Below are 20,254 nucleotides of genomic sequence, written 5' to 3'. Positions count from 1 at the left end.
GGAATCAAATCTAGAAATGATAAAAATAAATGTTATAACTTGTTGGAAATACTCGCACTCTGTCTTCGATGTGACGAAACTTTCACACCTGCACAGTGTCGAATGATTTTGATTGACAGGACAAGCACGTGGACTTCGTGTGAAATCGAAGCAGGAACATAAAAACGAGTATGACTGTCAAACAAATGGATATAATTTGTTGATTAAAAAAAGTTACTTTCACTGTCTGATAGGAGGGGGGGGGGGCTAAAACGGAATCTCTCTCTCTCTCTCTCTCTCTCTCTCTCTCTCTCTCTCTCTCTCTCGTTTGTCTGTTTAATAAAAAGTATAACAGCATATTACTTAAATATCAAGTTCTGAAAATTGAATTTATAACAAATAATATGAATATGTATCTTTGTATTATCTTGTCCGAGTATAACCACGGCCATCTGCATATACATGTAGAAGTCTGCTCAATAAATCATCATGAAAAATAGAAATGACACATATCATTATATTAAAAATTTAAAATACGAGCGTATAAATGCAAAACGTCCACTGACCTTTGTAATTTTTTTTTTCATTAATTTACACGAAATCGCCTTGACACGGAGATATATGAATGGATGTTACAACCGCTTTAATTCATTCTATAAGTCAGACGTTTTCTCTGATTTGTTATTAAATAAGAATAAACATTTTTATTTTCCAACTAAAAAAATATCTTTTATACTTCAGCGTTCGATACAATTGCAATGTTTTAATGCGATAAAAATCGTGTGATTAAATACTTTATGTGCATGCATCGTCTTTCTTAGGACAATTTTGGAGAATTTATTTTATTGACTTAAATATTCATTCATTTATTGGTTTACTTATCTATTATTTATTTATTTATTTATTTATTTATTTATTTATTTATTTATTTGGCACCTGAAAATATAATACAATAAAATAGTTTCAATGCAAGGAAAATATCAGAGGCATTCCGAATATATCGTTCATCTTGCGTTCACCGTTCGTCCACCGTTCACTTTGCGTTCGCGTTTGCGCTCCGTTCGCGTTCAGCGTTCACTCACCGTTCACCGTTCACACATCGTTCACCAAGTTGCGTTCAGCGTTCACACATCGTTCACTCACCGTTCGCTCTGCGTTCGTTCAGCGTTCGTTCAGCGTTCGCTCTCCGTTCAAGTGGGAAAGTAGAACGTTTCAGGGACTGTAGGTGTTATCTTTTGTTTTGTTGATTGTCCCAAGAGTGAAAAGGTGTGAAAAAAATATTACGGACGGACATTTTCTATTATAGTAAGCGAAGTGTATACTTTTACCTATGATAATAACAAACAAAATTTATAATGAATTATTAAGAAATGGTTTTGTGTTTCAGATATCTATGATAAAAAAAGAAGTATGATATAAAACCGGTATGATAAAAAACGAATTGTACTGTATTCAAATAAAAACTGTACAACCTAAAAAAAAATGCTCCCTTGTGATTTAGAGTAAGAAAACACTTTCTTCTCATGCAAAATAAATTATTTGAAAGTGATATTTACTGTTTTTGTCTGGAGACACACAGTTCTGACATTGCCAACATAAACTTACAGTAGACATTGAGGGTAACCTCCGCAGTAAGAGGAGCACTGGTAGCAGTGTTGGAGGCCTCACATCTATAAACAGCCCCATTGTCCTCCCTTCTGACTGAAAACAGGTACTCATTCATAGACTGGGCAGGGTCTGTGGTGTGAGAAATGTCCACCTCCACATTATTTCTGAACCACTTCACCTGAGGTAGAGGGTTACCTCCCTTTGACACGCAGAGCAACCTCAGGGTGTCACCCTCTCGGATCACCTGACCAGATGAATAGCCAGTGATTTCTGGGACACCAGGGGGAGCTGAAGTAAATTTCAAGACAGTGTGTCATTAATTATTCACTCTAAGTATTTAATTTTAATTCACATTTTAAAATCAATTAAACTGACTAGCTACATGCATGACTTTCAAAGACTTACATAATACGTTTAGTTTGACAAATGTCTGCATCCAATTTTTATTCAGAGCATCATGCTTGGCCCTACACATATAAATAGAGTTGTGATGGTCTGCAATGTTGGTAATTGTTATTATACTCCTAGCAGTCATCAGTTTACTCCCTCCAGACACCGGCTCATTGGAAGTGCGAACATTTTCTGTCACCAAGTTACCGTTGCGGTACCACTCTATAGTGGCTGCTGGGTGTCCCCTGCGTACTTCACAAGTCATAGTCAGCTGATTTTCATCTGGGCTAAGGGCAATAGTACTGGCATTGGCATATCCCAGAATTTCTGGTTGCTCTGGTGGAACTAGTCAAGGTAAAAATTAAATTTTAACAAAATATAGTTTTATTTTATAGATAAAAGCTAGTGCTGAATGTACTGACTAAATACACAAGCTGGTTTAGGATGTGTAATAATTTACCTTGCACTGTGAGGTAGGCCCTAGCTTTGAGTGCTGGATTGTCAGTTTCAGGGGATACCTGACACTCATAGTATGAATCGTCCACAAGTTTAGTGTTTTCTATTAGCAAGTTGTACTGTGAAGGAGTATTTCTAACAATGGAGTATCTTGAAAAACCAGGGAGGCTGGGGTCCAAACCTGTTATGAAAAAATAGTAATCTCACTTTATTTCATTAGTTTGCTGCAGTTTTGCTGAATAAAAATTCAGACGTTTATTTTTGATTTGGGCATGAAATTCTTCTTCAAAGATTGCATCAGTTCCAACATAAAAACAATTAATGAATTACCCACTTTGAATGAAAAATTGTTAAATGAATGGAATTCAATCTCTTCTACAGATAGATTCCATTCATCTTGTATACAAATAATGACTGCATGTAAATCTTTCCAAATCTTGACATTTATGCTTTGTTACTTGCATCATTTCCTGTCAAATCTCTTGTTTTATCTGTATTCAAAATCACAGAGAAATCTAACTTGGAAAGAAATATCTATATATTTATAATACTGACAAAAATTATTCTAAAAGCTTAAAAATTGCAAACAAAACAGTGGGGTTTTTTGAGACTCAAGCTTCTATGTTTAGAATTGTACCTATAATAAATGTGTCTACAATATCTGAGCTGTTTTAAGACATCTACAAAACACTGCCATGTACATTAAAATATGGGGGGTGTTCTGAACCTATTTCTCTGACAACTCATTACTCAGGCAGACTCCTTGTCAAGCTCCAGGCTTTTCATTTATTTCTACTGGAACAGATTTATTTAGTGAAAACATTTTCTTAAAATAAATAAATTGTCCTTCATCTTGCCTTCATTAGTTCCTGTCTAAAGACATAAGTAAACCTACCAATCTTCTAGTGTTACATGATTTTGTGCCATGATGTTATGGTAAGAAAACTACAGCTAAATGCAATATATAACCTTTGCTTGTTTCTTATCAAACACCTAACATGCACAATCAACCAACAAAAGTGTCAATGGAAAACCCCAAATCACTCCAACATATTCACTTCTTTTCATGCAAAGACCAAGTCTGGTGCCAATTTTTGCAGACCAGTTGCCAAAACACAATGTACTGCCAGAAATTGGGAGATCGAGTCTTTCCTCCTAATGCATTGACCTCCATCAATGAGTTCAATGTAACCACCCACAAACAATGCTTACCACTGTATAGCAACAATAATCGGTGGAGATGACCAGAAGTCAGAACCAGCAGCCACTGTCAGAGACAATGGTTTTCTTGCACTTCCCCAGAAGTAAAATAAGAATTTATGGCGAGCCCCTGACTGAGTAGCTAGTAATTGTGTCTGATTTACTTCTAAAGGCAAGAAAGGAACAATGAAAAATAATGATTTCTGTCAAGTCTAAGATCATCCAGACAGCCAAATTATCTCTGTATCATGGTGTTTGCTGGATCCACATTCCAATAAGGAGTGCAACAATAGTTATGAAAAAAATTGAATGTGCAATATGATTTCATATAAAACACTACCTAAATTATGAATTTTATGAAAATTAAGTCAGCTAGCTATCAAAGCATGACAGCTACATGACCAATAATATAATGACACTTGAACCAATTTAAGAGGTACATGAGTGGATGAACAGTGGTTTGGGTTAGTTGGGTTGGGGAGATTGAAGGCTGCTTTATATCATGTATGCCAAATATTATTTTCTAAATCAGCATATTTGATTTCTTCCTTATCACTACAAGATAACTTTTATATTTTATACATATATTGCTCTAGTATATATGTTTGGTTTAACATGTATGCAGTTATGGGATACCTGCTATCCACTGCACCCTTTTGAAATTATCTAATGTAAAATTTATACCTAACCCCTATGTTGCTTTAAAACTGTACACTATGGTTTTTGTGTAGTAGACCCCTGCTGATTTGAGATGTTGATACACCCAGACAATAGTGACATTGTGAGAATGGTTAACCTGGATGCTGTACAATTTCTGAGACTGTGCCAGCACATTACGCCAGTGGAGTTCCTGTCTCTCATTATAGACTCATCACTTCTTCATAGTTTTTGTCAAGTCTTCATAAACAAATACAAATCTAATATCTTAATTAATAGTGTATGCAGAAATTATATCTGCATCAAATGCAAATGCAGAGAACTTCTGTTTGACTGCCTGGCATTCAGACATGCAGGGAATCTTAATAAATCTGGAATCCTATTTGGGTGTTATTATAGCCACACAGAAAACAAAAAAAAAAAAACAAAAAAACAAAAACAAGATGTGTTTGTGAAACACTATGCCCCTGATGGTAACACAATTCTGGAGTGGGACGCAGACTACAGTGCAATAGTTATGACCAATGTTAAAGTTTTTCAAATGTAGGTCAAAGGTCACAGTTGAGGTCACATGATAAAAAATTTCTGTACCAATGGAAAGGTCTTGTCATAATGAACACTCATGTCAAATATTAAAGCCTTACCCTTGACAGCGCAATAGTTATGGGCTAGGTTAAAGTTGACAACAGACAGACAGACAAACAGACAGACAAGACAAAAACAATATACCCCCGGGATCTTTCGATCCGTGGGGCATTACAAAAAATCTAATATAATTAAATAGTGTATGCAGAAATTATTTCTGCATCAAACACAAATGCAGTAAAATGTTTGCCTGATAAGGATCTTAAATGAATCCTATTTTGGTGCTATAGGTCATATAGAAAAACAAGGAGTCTCCTGTTTGTGGGAGTAAAGAGGCTCATGTTAAACATTTAAACAAATAAATTACACACTTTTCTAAATGGCAATATTTTCATAATCTAGATGATCATTTCCTGAGAGAAAATCTCCTATGAATACCAGTGTCTCAATAATTCAATTAAAGATCATATTCATCAGAACAAGTATTTTTTTGTGGAGTTGAGAAAAACCGATTTGACAAGACAATATGATTTCAATACACTGATAGGGTGAAACTGATACCACAGCTAGGCTAGGCTTATCTTAACGCCATCTCCACTAACAGACATTACAAGGAGTTCTACACTGCACCATGTTCTTCCAACAGAAAAAAACCCTGATCCATCCTTCTTACAATTCTTCTCATTTTTCCCTTCCTTCCTCACTGCACAGTATGCAACATAGATGTCATACTTGTGGAAAAAATGCATGACATCCAACAATTAGTTGTGACAATGTGCAGACAAATCTGCTATTCTTAAAACACATGCCTGCTGTTAAAGACAATTTACATGTATCATGTACATACCAAAACATGGGCAGATAATCGGATAAGGATAGCATTTTTGCTGTACAAAAATCATTGTTACATCAGAACAATGCAATTCTACTGATATTATGATTTTTTTCTCTCTTGAAGTGTGGTTAAATATATATATGCACTAAAAGCATACTGAATCTGCATGGTCTAAAGCTGATAATTTTATGATATGTATAAGATATTTCTGGTAAGTTAAATTGTCCAAGCAAACACAACACTCTGATGTCTTCTACTAAATTATTTAGAAAAGCTAGATTTACATCAAAATTTAAAATTATCCCTAAACATGCAATAATGATAATCTAATATCATTTTTGATATTTCATTACCAAATTAGGTTACTGGTAAAAATTTCATACATTTTGCAAGTAAAAAATGCCCAAAAACCTTCCCATGCACAATATTTTATCAAAGACTATGATGAAAACAGAGAACAGTTGTTTTTTTTTTAAATTTCTGAGTTGATTCTAGTTCATATAAAAATTCAAAGAGCTGATTGGCTATTATCAAAATTTGAAGATCTGATTGGCCATTATCTTCACATTCTAGTTCTTGCTATAGAAAAAACTCAGATGATGCATGTTAAAAGAATGTGAACACTGCCCAGATGTGGATTTGATGGGACATTAAGATGTATCTGTTTGAAGATACACCTAGAATGTGTGTACTCATGCAGCCACAGAAATGATAGAATTGTTAACATCAACAAGTTTGTCTAAAGTAGACAAGAGAGGAAAAAAGTTAGTAGCACATTTAAGTTAACATTGTAGTATTTCTTGTTATATGATAAGATTTTTGTATCTTGATAAACTTAATTAATACTAACAGTGAATATCTATCAAAGCAACATATTTATGCTCTAGCTCCTACATCATATTGTTTTAATTAAAGAAGTATGATAACCAAGATACTGAGCTCTTTATCACAGTAATTGAATGTCTTCCTGACTATATGAAAAGAATGCTCATATATGTCACATGTACAGACAAATTCTGTCTCTCAACTCCTGCTAGCCTTTATTATTACCCATGAAGATCAAGAGACCATCAGTAATGCAAAATAATAAATCCATCTTCTTAATTAAATGTCATTTGAAAATCTGAGTGTAAGACTGTGAAGTTGTTTGAATAATTAAGAATTACCGAGCAGGATTCCCCCTTTGGACCACTGTAGAACTCCTGCCAGATCGCGGACAGAACACTCCAGCATGACATTTTGGCCCTGTATTATGCTCTTGTTTGCTGGTCGCTGCTCAAATTCTTGAGCACATTGACCTATGACATAAATATATCATAATTACAAATTTTTCATAAAGCAAATCAAAACAAAATAGACTCAATAAAGGTACAGAACAGAAACATTTTAATAGAAGGAAAGACATTTTTTCTTTAATTTGTCAATTAAAAATGACTAAACAAAATCTTTTAGAAATGATATGGTTCAGTGTAAATTTGAATAAGCAAAAAATTCATTCTTTTTTTTTTTCTTTAAATGGTTAAAATTAACTCTCCTATGAAAGGAGAATTTTAAGACTATTTTTTTGCAGTTTTGGGGGACAATCCTTTATAGCATTTGTGTAAAGGTAACACAAAACCAGAGAGGCATTATAATTCCCCCAAAATTCTAATTCAATTCAAAGTTTAATAACTTGCAATTAGCAGTGCCATTATTGACACTTTTGAATGAGGTATAAATTATTGTACTCGACCAATCTTACTTCAGCTAAATTATATATTGAAATTGCCTATACACCCAATCAAACAGAAAATATAAAAGAAAAAAATTATCAATTTGAAGATTCGAACTTCTTTGTTATAACTGAACAGCGTTTTTAATTGGGAGATTTTTATTTTTAAATTCTGGAATTCTATATACCCACATAAAGGCCTTCAGGATAACACAGGGCAAAGTGAATGCAATTTCTGAACAATTATAAGACAGCGTTTGTGAACCAAGATTTTTAACAAATGCAATGGTACACTTTCAATACTTCCTTCAAACATAATTCTCTAAATCCTTAACACATATAAACTGTTTTATCAATTTTTCATCTGCATAACATAATTCAGAAAACAGCTAGTCTGATACCATTATAGGGGTACCAATACATTAAAATATATTATCCATTTTTCATCTGCATAAACAGACATTAAGAAAGGGGCACCATACATTAATATGATTCACATTTCACCTTATGATTTTAAACATTTTTTTTAAATGCCTTGTAAATTTATCCATATAAGCAAGGTATACTTACTGACTGGAATGTAGAGAGCTAAAGTTCCAACCACAACAGAAATTAGCTCCTTCATCTCAGCTTAAAAGGTGGCTTCCTCCTAGAAATAAATCATTGAATTTGTCAGTATGGCTATGGATTTGTTTTTTCTTCTTCTAAGCATTAGTCCCCTGGGAGTCCAGTAGATTACACTGGTTGTGTGTTATTATCACAGGTCAGTCCTACCCCTCCCCTGCTGGCTCAGTTAACAGCTTACTCCTTGTATTATCTATCCTTACTCCCCACTAATTAGTATAATGTACTCCTAACTGTTAATTACTCACAATACAAAACCAAGTATAGTCCTCTTACCAAAATCACAACTCTGCACAAATTACATGCCCCGGCCGGCCTACAACTTGACAAGTCCCTATAACTCTAATTGAAATTTGTTCAGAATCCCACCCATACTCAATTAAAATTACAAACATGCAATCAATGGGTTAAAATGTCACAAAACCAGGACCACACAATCCGATTATATGTGGCTCTATCTTTTTTAAACTATATCTTGTAGATTTTTTTTAAAATGTACACCATTCCTCACAGAATTCAATACACTGATCCAGAGGAATGCTAGGAGGACATGGAAGAGAAATCATCACATTTCAGAAACACACAGTAACTGCAATATCCTCACCATATACAACCTTACCATTATTACACAGAAGATTGACACCCTGCAGTTTATTGTTTTCTGGGATAATAAGACAATTGATAATCTACAGCTCTAGTGTATTGGACTGGAATGACAATTTTTTGCCTCCCTGCCTCTAGACTTTACCATTTTTCCTCCTTTCCCTTGTAATAATTTTGGCACCACACCAATAGGAATTTCTCACTACACTTGTTACTAATTTGACAAAGTCTGAAACTGCTTTTAAGATTTTTACCTCTTTTTTTTTACCAATAAGATGCTTACATAATTGAGCTGTGACTATACAATATATGCATATACTCAATAATAATGAGTTGCAATGCCATCGCAACCATTGTAATTTAAGGAATTCTGTGAACTATATTTTGTTTTTTATTTAGAGAATGTACCTCTCACCTGAAATCTGAATTAATTTGTTTCATTTCCATCAAAAACATCACATACTGAATCAATGAATGAGAAATTCGTGAAATGAATTCTACCTCTTTCTGCCTATATTTTCCAGCAGCCATCTTTTCAGGAGTGAAACAATAGCTAGAGAGTGTGTTTACACTGTGGTGTAGATAAGGTAGGTAAAGATTTTGAATCACTCAAGAGCAAAAACACAACAATTTCCAAGGGAACATCTCAAAGATCTCAGTTTGTTTCTTGGTGCTCTGGGGGCCATTTTACTAAAAACTTACGACTAAGACCTAAATTTAATTCTGCCGATAACTTTCTATTTTATATTGATCTGAAAATGATCTGAATCTTTTTGTAAAGAAATAATGAAGACATTTTTCTGCTAGGAATTTTAAACAGAATAATTAATTTTACAAGATTTTACAATCAACTTTAAGTTTTTAATATTACGTAGTCATATAGTTCTTTCGTAAAAAGGGCCCCTGGACATCATAAACATGCTATTGAAGTATTAACTAAACCTACTGTAAATGCAATATTCCAGAATGCAAATGTTACATCTCAAGCATCTGGGAATGATAGAAACTAAAAATCTGTAAAACTCATTTCCTGTAATTCCATGAAAAAATATAATCAGAAAACTTTCCTTCATTAATTTACTCATTCCAACAAAAAATGAATGCTTGCTTGATGCACATTTGCATTGCCAAGGTCCATGTAATCTTGCCGCATTACATCAAAATAATGTAAAAATTATTCCTCAACGAATCTGTTAATTAAATTCAGTAAGAAAAATGCGACTTCATCCAATGTAACACCTGTACTATAAGTTATCACAGTGTACATGAATAATTGAATTTACGCATAATAAAATGAACTAAAACAAATGCCCTGATGTTACATTGTCTGATCAAAGTAGTGTCTTTTTTCTTGCTCAATAATTTAAAACCAAATCAATTGTATTGATTTCTATGATACTCACAAATTAAAAAATCCCGTGACATTCTAGATGTCATCGTTATATCCTCTTCTGAACACTATTTGTCTTTCAACACATTTTTTTTTTGGCAAAGTAAGTAATCCTTATTCTGCCAAAGTACTTTATATGCACAAAAATATAAAAAAAAAAAGAAAAGAAAATCCTTCACAGATAAAACTTGTCCAGTAGGATAAGGCAGATTAATCCCTGTGCTAGCCTCTTTAATATCCTGTCTCCTAATATTCCAGTGTTACAAAACACTCAGCCGCTAGGTCTTCGGTCATAATATAACCTGAAATGAATGAAACAAATAAAGAAATGAACATTGTTTTAGCCATAAAGTCCATCAAAATTAACAAATCACCATTAAATTATGACTTTTAAGGCATTGCAATAATTGTCAGTATCTCATATTGTACATTTTTCTCTCGATTGTCACCACTTATCTGGCACATTGTCAGTCTGTATAAAGAAGATACATGCTCTCTTGTTTATTGTCATACGAATTAAATAACCTGCTGGGCAAACATCAAATATGCAAATTAGAGTCTCCCTCTGGACCAGGGTCATCCCTATATTGTTATCAGTCAGTGGCAAGCTCCTGACAATTTGGTGTTGATGGTCAACCATGCAGGCCCATCAAATTAAACTGACCATGAATAATTAATACATCATTTAACTTTGTACACCTCACACACTTGTTAGCAAGTCTTTATCTGTACATAAATCAATTTTCTGAATGAGTCTTTTCTGTGATATGGGACAAATCCACAACTTTACTCCCCAACAAGAGTGGAGGGGGTACTATTCTATTAATTACCTTCAACTGAAACCCTTTGTCAACCTGATTTATCTTATTATAACAATACTGTAGATAAGTAAGTAATAGGCAGAGGTGATTAAATTAGGCTTATATAGATAACCTACTCAGACACAGTAATTGGACTGGTACCATCTCATAGAGCTTAGCAAGGCTGTGGAAACACATTTGCCTATTTTTTTATGCATGTGCGTCTTAATTTGTGTAAATACTAATTCTCTGATATGCTTGGCATTCCATCTGTTTATACAGCACATACATTTACTCAACAAGACAAAAAATTAAGGAATTGTTGCCATATTACCAATGCATTTGCAGACTACAAATAACAGAAGCCTAGTACAGATTGTCTTAAAAGTAGATTACAACATCTGTGCAGATACCAATCCTAGTAGTATAGATAAGTAAAAAAAATAACCCACTCACATGATACACAAAAAATTATATCCAATTACACACTAAGGAAAAAAAAACTTACATTTAGCCTTGATAATGTCAGAAATCTGTAAACCACTGTATCTTGTAAGACGCAACTCCATAGAGACAGGAAGTCACTGAAATTGGAAGCATAATCTCGATCTTACGACCAAATGACAGATTCCCAGTATAATATCAGACTGTAAGAGACAGATTTTTAAAAATTTGAATTGCTCTCCAACAATTCACTTTATGGAACTGATAAAATTCCATCAGAAATTATTTTATATGAAGGAAATTTAAAGCCCTTGAGATGAAATGACTTGGTGTTGGAAGCTTTATGGGGTTATAATGCAGTGAAAATACCTTAATGACAAGGTGCCATTTCTGAAGCATTCGTGTAAAATTATTAACAGTCTAATTTAAAGTGAGCCATCTGGCTTTGATGTGCATCAGTAATTGGAATGAAAGTAAAAAAAAAAAACTGGTCCTACATCTTTGATTTAAAAAGAAAAAAAATGCAATAATACCTAAAATATGAGCATGACTATTCAGAAATCTTGTAAACAAGATAACTGTATGCACTATCTCTAGACAGACAGGTAAGATGTATATAAAGGCTGAATGCCATAGTTCAAATAAAATTACAGCTTAGCACTTACAAGTATACCGAGAAAGTTACGCAATTTTTCTCATAGATCATTTTAGATTTTCTATGGAGCTGTGTCTCTTAGGAACAACACTGCATGATCAGAAATTCTTAGAAAATGAAAATTTGGGGTATCTTGAATCACCTTGCTGACATAGTAATTCATTCACTGCTATAGACATGACATATCGTTGACTTCATACTAATGATTTTATGAAGCATGCACCATGTTACTTAATACTTGGTAAGTTTGATTAGTAAGATCATTGGCATGTCAAAGTACTGTAAATTAATTAATACCACATGGAGAATACATGTAATATATAGAAGGTTTCTTATATCAGAACTGATATAATATATTAAGTCAAACCATCATCTTGGAAATCCATATTGTATGCATAATACTGTGTCCCAAATTCATTCCTTCAAGCTTTAATCAAGATTAAGATTTCTCTGCATTAACATGGATATATGTTAATGATCTGATAACTCAATCAATTAATTGAAGCAATATTCAGACTTTTATCAAGCCTGCTTACAACTCTCTTGAATCTACTTATACCTGACTTGAAGTATATATAGAAAACCTGGGTCATTTCTTGGGAGGAGGGTGATCAAAGATAAACACAAGCCCTAACTGATGCAAATTAACAGATTAACACTAGGGTGGTGCCATTTGATATGCCCCAACATGTACCAGCTTTACCAGAAATATTCAAGGTCACAGTTTCACTGCAGAACCAAAACTGCACCTAAGTAACTGTATCTACATGTGCATCTTGTTCATTAATAAAACATCATAGCACATATGATGTTTACTTTAAAGATAAAACAAGAAGGACTCAAAACACATGTTGTTACCTCAATTATAACCTAGCCAGTGCATATTCTCCTTGGAAAAACTAATGCTTCTTTCACCAGGACAGTGCCAAACTATCCACAATGAGTTCCCTCATCACTCACAGCTACTCAGGCATTCCACCAAAAAACACACCACAACAGACTGGTAGGTGTAACACAGTGTCTGCTGTTCTGGCTGTACCTCCCCCAGGGAAAAAAACAAGCCGCAGGTACTTTCACCTCTAGCCTTTGGTACCAAACACTTCTAAAGACGTAACAATTCCCTCACAGACCACCAAAAAATCAATGTCAGATATAGAGCACAAAAAAATTTACTGGTTACGTGAATCCAATGGTATTACATGAAAAAACTTAGAGTTTTATGACCAATACTGGCAATTATTTATCCATTCATTCTCATGAAAAATGACAATTAACGTTAACCAACACCCAAAACATTGCAAAAAAAATGAAATATCATTCAGTCAACACTCTTAACTACATAATGATCATTGTTCATTAAGTAGTTTAAAAAGCTGTAATGAGAGAAATTTTCTATATTCCATAAAAATAGTGAGGAATTTAAACTATTTCTATAGAAAACTCATCAATCGCATAATTAAAAAAAAAAAGCAACCAAACTCACCATATTTGGTTTCGGTCTTGTCCAAATGGAACATGTATGCAACCTCAGTTTATGAAATTGTCATTAAAAATGATATCCTATGCAACTCAGTGTATAAATTTCTCATCCAACCACATGCTCCCCCTTATAATCTTATGCACAAATGGCTTCAATTACCCAGGCAGCACCTCCAGATAACTACTACATCACATGGCCATGTGAACGGTTGGCATGGAAATCATGCAGTATACTTCCTGTCTAAATTTCTCTGTGTTTATGTCTTTAAAAAAAATGCATATCTACTTAACACATCTATTTTAATGAAGAATTATCATGTTTACATTGGACTATCCATCTTGCAGTCCGAATAAAATATGTACCCCTCAAACAAGTTTTTGCACTACATAGACATCACTTACATCGTCAAGTTCAAGCACTGCATCAATCTTCTTCATAAATAACCTATCAATCATAAAAGCTCATCATTTTTGTAGCCAGCATTACATCAAAAGCTCATCATATTTTTGCTAGTATTACATCATCATGTCTTAAGTGTTTCCTAGATGACATCATTCCCAATGGATTACGATCAAACTCTGGTATGTCACACAAAAAGTCCATAAAATCGGAGACTTGCCCAAAGTTCAGATGGAGACTATAGTTATCAGACACTCCAGACTTAAGATTTTTTTATCTGCATGATCTTACGTTGACACTAGATAGAATATAACACTTTTTTATGCCAGAACTTTATACAATGAACATGATTTAAAAAAAACAACAACTTTTTTTGACCTCACAAACTAATATGGCATAATAACCCAGGAATATTTTCCACATACAATATGTATGTATTAACAAAGCAAGACAAAATCAAAACAAAACCAACATTAAAATAAACATTCAAATACTGAGTATAAGTATAATATCTTACTTTTATTGTCTTCACTACTTTAAATGTATTAATAAATTGTTACAAAATTGATTCACAACTGGATGCATAATAGGGTCTCTCTGAAGAACTTGTGAATCAGTTTTTCATGATCTTCAAGCTATCAAAATTTTATCCTAGCTTTGAAGTAACGAAACTTCTGACAGACATCCACAAAGAAGGGGGAGTGTTCAGTCTTAATACACATGTCATTAATTCTAATATTTCACTTCTCTAGACCTCCAAGTAACATCCAGATACAATCTACAGTAATTAATCCAGCCTTATACCCTACATGCCAACACAAAAAAAACTTGATCCCTATATCCCAGTTTCCTATAAATTATCCAGTTTTCTGTTGAATGAGACTATGTACATGTTGACTTTTCCAACCATAACATGATCAAAAGCATGAAACAATATTATCTCTACTTACTTTGCAAAAAAAAAAAAACTCACAAAAAATTAATCATATTCCGTGAAATAATTACAAATCTCAGACTCGACTCACAAGGTTTTTGAAAGATGTAGCAAACATAAAATTCTTTCATTCTATTTTTTTTTTTTTTTTTTTTTACATTATATCCATTTAAACAAAATTTGCTCAAAAGCAAAATTGAGGCTTTTAACAATAAAATTCAATGGCCCAATAAACAAATATTACATGAATAGATTTTTTACACCCGCAGCTTTGGGAAATATTTACCGATCTGGATGGGCAAATAGATGGTCATTGATCAGTTACAAAACCCAGTACACAGGGTAGGCTTAACGCCTAAATATAATGCAAATAACCAAACTTACAGACTTTGGGAGGAATTTTAATAATAAAAAGTTTACAGTGAATGTGATTTGTCATAAGTTTTTAACAATAAATATAATCAACAAGGTATTGATAAAGTTTCTGGTCAGGAGCTTTGACTCAACGCTTCCCAACAAATTACATTTCCTCCCCGACGTCCTGAGGTAAATCAGGTGGGCAGGAGACAAGAATAGAGGAGACTAAAGTAAATAAGTAATTCTGTATATATATTTTCCTTAGGAAGAAAAAACACAAATATCAAAATGTACAAAACAAACATTTCATCTGTAAACCATAGAAAGACATTTAATTAAAAGAAACATTCTAAAGGTAATACATGTAATGTATAACAAAGATTTTATAGATCTAAGAATGATTCAAATGCAACAATTGTCACTTACTAGGTTTTCCTGCATTACCAAATGTATGCATGTCAAGTTGGTAATTCCTAGCTATGCCAAAGACTACGCTAAATCATGAAAGAGCCTTTCCATGTATATTGACCATAGAGATCAACTCAGACTGACACAATACATTGAGGAAATCTTATATTCAAATAAAATTTAACAAACTGTTACCAAAATCATGAAATTAAAACATGAAAAGAACAGCATAAGGGCACCTTAGTAAAATGAGTTGAAGTGGTGACTTACCTAACAAAACAAGTATCTTCAGTCCTAGCTCTTATCAAATGAGTAGACCCAATCTCAGCAAGAAAGTGTCAATATACAACACTGTACGAGGGCCATTTAAACATGATTTGTATGGCTTTACCAGTAAATAAGCCTTTTTATGGCTGATTATTGGCTACTCTCAAAAGTTGAATGTATCAATATTTTGGTAATGCGTTAACATTTCATACAGATCCATACAATAAATCTCGGAGTGGGATTAGACAGTCAATTTGATCAGGGTCTTGCCGCCACTCAGTGATAAGGTCCAATACCATTTACTCAAGGTAAATAAAATCTACCTGATCCTGTGACAGAGGATGACCCCTGGGCAAATAAAATTACCAGTAATGAACCATTTTCAATCTTCTAGGATTTCCTAAGACTTTTATTATCCTGCCACAGCAGGTCACCACACCAAAGTGTTGGCGATGAAGACCCAACACTACCACCCATAACAGACCATTGATCAAATCACCCTTTAATTAAGACATGCAGATCATCACAATTTCATGTCCAACAGAAAATTTGTTGAACATTTCAAGGTAATAAAGTCTGCAAAAGAAGGACCAAAATGGTTAGATCAATGACAAGACAATAGAAATTTTATCTCTGAAAAAATCCATCAAGCTTTTATGCCTGGCACTACTGATCTCTCTCAATTCATTTGGTGAAACTCCCTGCATCATAAAATCACTATAAAGGTGCAATAACCACCTCAAGTGTTCCTGCCTGAACATTACTGTGAAAACTTTATGGACGTCTTGTACTTGCAAGATACTTTAAAATTTGTGAGACACTAAAAAACTGAAGACATCAAATTTGTACGCATATGAAGACTTTTTCCTCATTCTCATGAAAATGATACCAATATGCAAACATCTCATCCAAAGAAAAGTGCTAAAGACACATTCTTTCTATATTCAAGAAAAAAGTAAATTAAAGCATTCCACAAACCAGCATAATTGCCATCAGAAGGTCTTTGAATTGTGCACATTATTCTTAAGTGAGAGCCAAAAAAGAAATCCAGACAAAGCACAAACAAATTGATTTTCATCCTGGCTATTCTTGATTGAACATGGGTTACATAGAGGCAGACAGAAGGTGAACAAAGTTATAGATTAGCATTTTCAGATCAAAAAGATTTTTAAAAAGGCTAAGTTAGGCATCAATACTTGTCACCGTAATGCATTTTAGATCCATATGATTGTTTCGCTACAATAATAATGCTCACGAAGAAGATCAATTCTATGGCCCCAGAAAGTGAAAGAGTTGGCTTCTATGAGTAAGGATGAGGACCATATACATGTGATTCCAAAATCCAAACATTATTATAAGTATAAGACAAGAGAATTACTGTTTCAACTTGTTTTACCAAATTACAGAGAGTAACCAATTTACCTTATGCATTGTTCTACCTCTCTATGCACTCAATGAGCATTATTGAGAAGGGGTTAACAAGACGATAATGAATGAATGACAGAGTGAATTATTACACCTGGTGAGATAGACAGACAGGGGGAAATATTAGACATAACAGTTATACAGGCAGCTGTAAGCAGGCTGCACTGCATTTCTCCAAGTACTGTTTGTAGGGCAAAAAAAAAGTGTGCAGTAGTAAATGTTTGTTACAGACAGATAAATTGTCACCCTCCCTGAAGGACTTCTTTGATGTAGTGTGGGTTGATGAATGCTTTCACTAATGGTTGTACACAGTGGCACAGTAAAGAAGACTTTGGTGTAAGAATGTGACAGTGGATTAGACTTATCTTGGGTGATCTCCATGTCAAAAACACCTGTGACTACTAATTCCAGCTTCTTACTATGTATCTCATTTGTTTCCCATCTCATAACTACAAATCAAATGCATACACTGCATAGAAATAATTACTCTAAATTACAGCATGTTATAATAATAATCTGTGTTTACATTATATTAGTTATCTTCCATATTAAAAAAAAGAAAACAAAACAAAAAAAAAAAAACAACCCCCCCTTTCCTTCTTTAAATTTTTTTTAACACAGCAGATGTACAAGAACAGAGGTTGACCAATGTGGGTCTCAATATGAAGCTGAATGAGCAGGGGAAGAAACCAATCTCTGGAGGCCTCTGTGGTTATTTAATTAAACTTAGAAAGGGTGCTTGGAGAAATCCATCTTCTAGGGCAAGCCATGACGGGCATTCATGAGAAAAGCAATTTGGGTTTCTGTATAGTCATGGAAGCAAACAAAAAATAAATTAGTGCAACAATAGCTGGGATTTTTTCTGCTTTGACTTCGTCTTCTTTCTCTCTTCTTTTATTGACACAATGGAACAAATGCTGGCTCTTTCTGAATGACAAAAAAATTACAAAAAAAATTGTAGAGAAAAGGATAATGATAAATCAAGACTTCATCACAGTAGCTTTCTTGTACTGTACAGTTGACTGAGCTAGTCTCCAATGGAAGGATAGACAGTGATTGCTTTCTATGTATTTGATGGGATTCAAGACCAGCAATGAAGACCAATTTAGGCATTATCATATCTGATAATGAGTAATGATTTGCTTTTTATTACATTATCTTGAATCATAAAAGATGACATCTCACTGGAAGAAATAGGCCTTATTTTCTTGCAATCTTCATTATTTGATACATTTGATGGATTTTGAATTTTCCAATAATCAGAGATGGCAATTTTTACTTAAGGAGACCAGCACAGCTGTTTTTGTCTAATTCTAGAAGTCAGGACGTGTCAATCAATTCCCCAAACTCTGCCTCCAGTGCCAGATTTTAACGCATCTCACTTGATGGGATCATTTTTGATTTTCATCTTCTTTAATTCCATTATGCAAGGAGGAAACAATGGATTTTTTTTAAGCTTTAATTTAATTACTTTGAAAGGAGGAAGAAACAAGATATATTTGAACAATAAACAAGAAAAGGATCTCCTGCAGATCTGGTGCAAAGTTTGCACCTCTCGACTCATTTGCCCCATTTAAATCTGAGCATCCACCATGATGCCTGCATCCTTTCTTAATGCAATAAAACCTTTCTAAGAATCCAAAAGCATGATACATAACCACCCTAAAATGCACTCTAATTTTTCATCTTTTTGAAATAAGAAAGTATCTAAATAATAATAAACATGCAAAGTAATAGTTAGCCACTAACAAGTATTGATTCCACATATTCCTGATAAAGTGAGTATCAATGTCTTAATCAGGAACAGCAAGACAGATCAAATCTACCCTCAAAACAGATAATATGCCTTTCATCTAATTTTTGATTGCCTTAATTCATACAAGAACATACTAGAGTAATATCTAACTCTACTGAATGCAAAATATTGAATCATATTCTTGGAATTTCTCTCCCCACTTACCAACACACGAAACTGATAAAGAGCTTAGTGGCTATTGGTATTGCCAATCATAACACTTACATAAGAGACCACTATTACTTCAAACAGTATCAAAGGCATTGGTCAGCAGTATACATTGTATCTGTCTCTGGAATGCATTGGTATACAATAAGAGCATGAATGTTTGTATATACAGCATATGTAGACTAATGTTTTACCAAAAGACTATTTTGTCTACCAAATATCCAACATTACTGACTCTTTTCAGTCCATATTCATTAGTTGTACATGTATTATATAATATTAGATATGTTTGTCATAAATTGATAAAAAACATAATAAAACAAATGTAGCCTTTTAAATGAGTAAATTCCCTAAATTTACTCTATCAGTATAAAGGAAAGAAAATTACACTAAACAGCTTTAATTTATTTCGATCTTTAGCCTCTCTGTTAAAAAAAAAGACCAGAGTGAAAACTTGTGGCTTGTTCCCATTCTTTTCAAATTTTGTTTTGTCAATCTCTATAAAAAATAATTAAACAAATGTAGCCCTTTCATTTGGTCAATCCCTTGATACATATTGACTTCACAGAAGAGCATATCAACCTTGCACTTTATGCCTCAGTTGATAGTTGCTTTTCTGTGAAGTCAATATATCTATGGATCGACCTCATGAAAGGGCTATATTTGTATAATATCTGAAACTAAGGTATCCAACCAACAAAATTTTATAAGTTTTTAAAGTACAGTTGATCTAAGTATATGGAACATCTAATCTCAATTACCATGGGTAAGTGGAAGCAAGCTGTAAGTCCCAACCACTCTTTATCCTGAATCCTTGGATATCTAAATTCCATGGGGTTCAAGATAACAAGGTTTGACTGTATCTCTGTTAAATTTTGATGATGGCCAGAGTATAAAACAGAAGCAAGAAAGTCTTTCAACATGCACTATGTACCTTTCACCTTTAAAAAACAAAAAGCACAAGTCCATTAGCCTGCAGAGGTCAAGAATGAAAAGAAGACATCCATGACAAAATTTCAGTTGATGGATGATCTGGGACTAGCCAGAAGCCCCTAAGGTGAGGTCTGGATGTAAAATGTGTATA

General features: G+C 33.6%; 1 protein-coding gene across 3 annotated transcripts in view; it reads right to left on the bottom strand.

Moving 5' to 3' along the window:
• Positions 1–13,547, bottom strand: part of LOC133197135 (nephrin-like) — a 32,008-nt gene extending 18,461 nt beyond the window's left edge. For 2 of the 3 annotated variants that reach the window (XM_061332996.1, XM_061332997.1), the window contains exons 1-8: positions 13,421–13,545; positions 11,347–11,422; positions 10,052–10,340; positions 7,992–8,070; positions 6,877–7,008; positions 2,438–2,614; positions 1,993–2,322; positions 1,585–1,875 (exon numbers count right to left, since the gene is read on the bottom strand). In XM_061332996.1, the coding sequence (XP_061188980.1) occupies positions 1,585–1,875; positions 1,993–2,322; positions 2,438–2,614; positions 6,877–7,008; positions 7,992–8,046 (985 nt within the window). In that variant the 5' untranslated portion in view covers positions 8,047–8,070; positions 10,052–10,340; positions 11,347–11,422; positions 13,421–13,545. Of the gene's footprint in view, positions 1–1,584; positions 1,876–1,992; positions 2,323–2,437; positions 2,615–6,876; positions 7,009–7,991; positions 8,071–10,051; positions 10,341–11,346; positions 11,423–13,420 lie in introns of all 3 variants that reach the window. The other variant, XM_061332998.1, reaches the window with a different exon arrangement.
• Positions 13,548–20,254: the final 6,707 nt, after the last annotated feature.

This window comes from Saccostrea echinata, unplaced genomic scaffold (assembly GCF_033153115.1).
Source record: "Saccostrea echinata isolate AGI-Se365-2 ecotype Australia unplaced genomic scaffold, CSIRO_AGI_Sech_v1 ptg000030l, whole genome shotgun sequence".
NCBI classification, from domain to species: Eukaryota; Metazoa; Mollusca; class Bivalvia; order Ostreida; family Ostreidae; genus Saccostrea; species Saccostrea echinata.
This window is presented reverse-complemented; position numbering and strand designations above follow the sequence as displayed.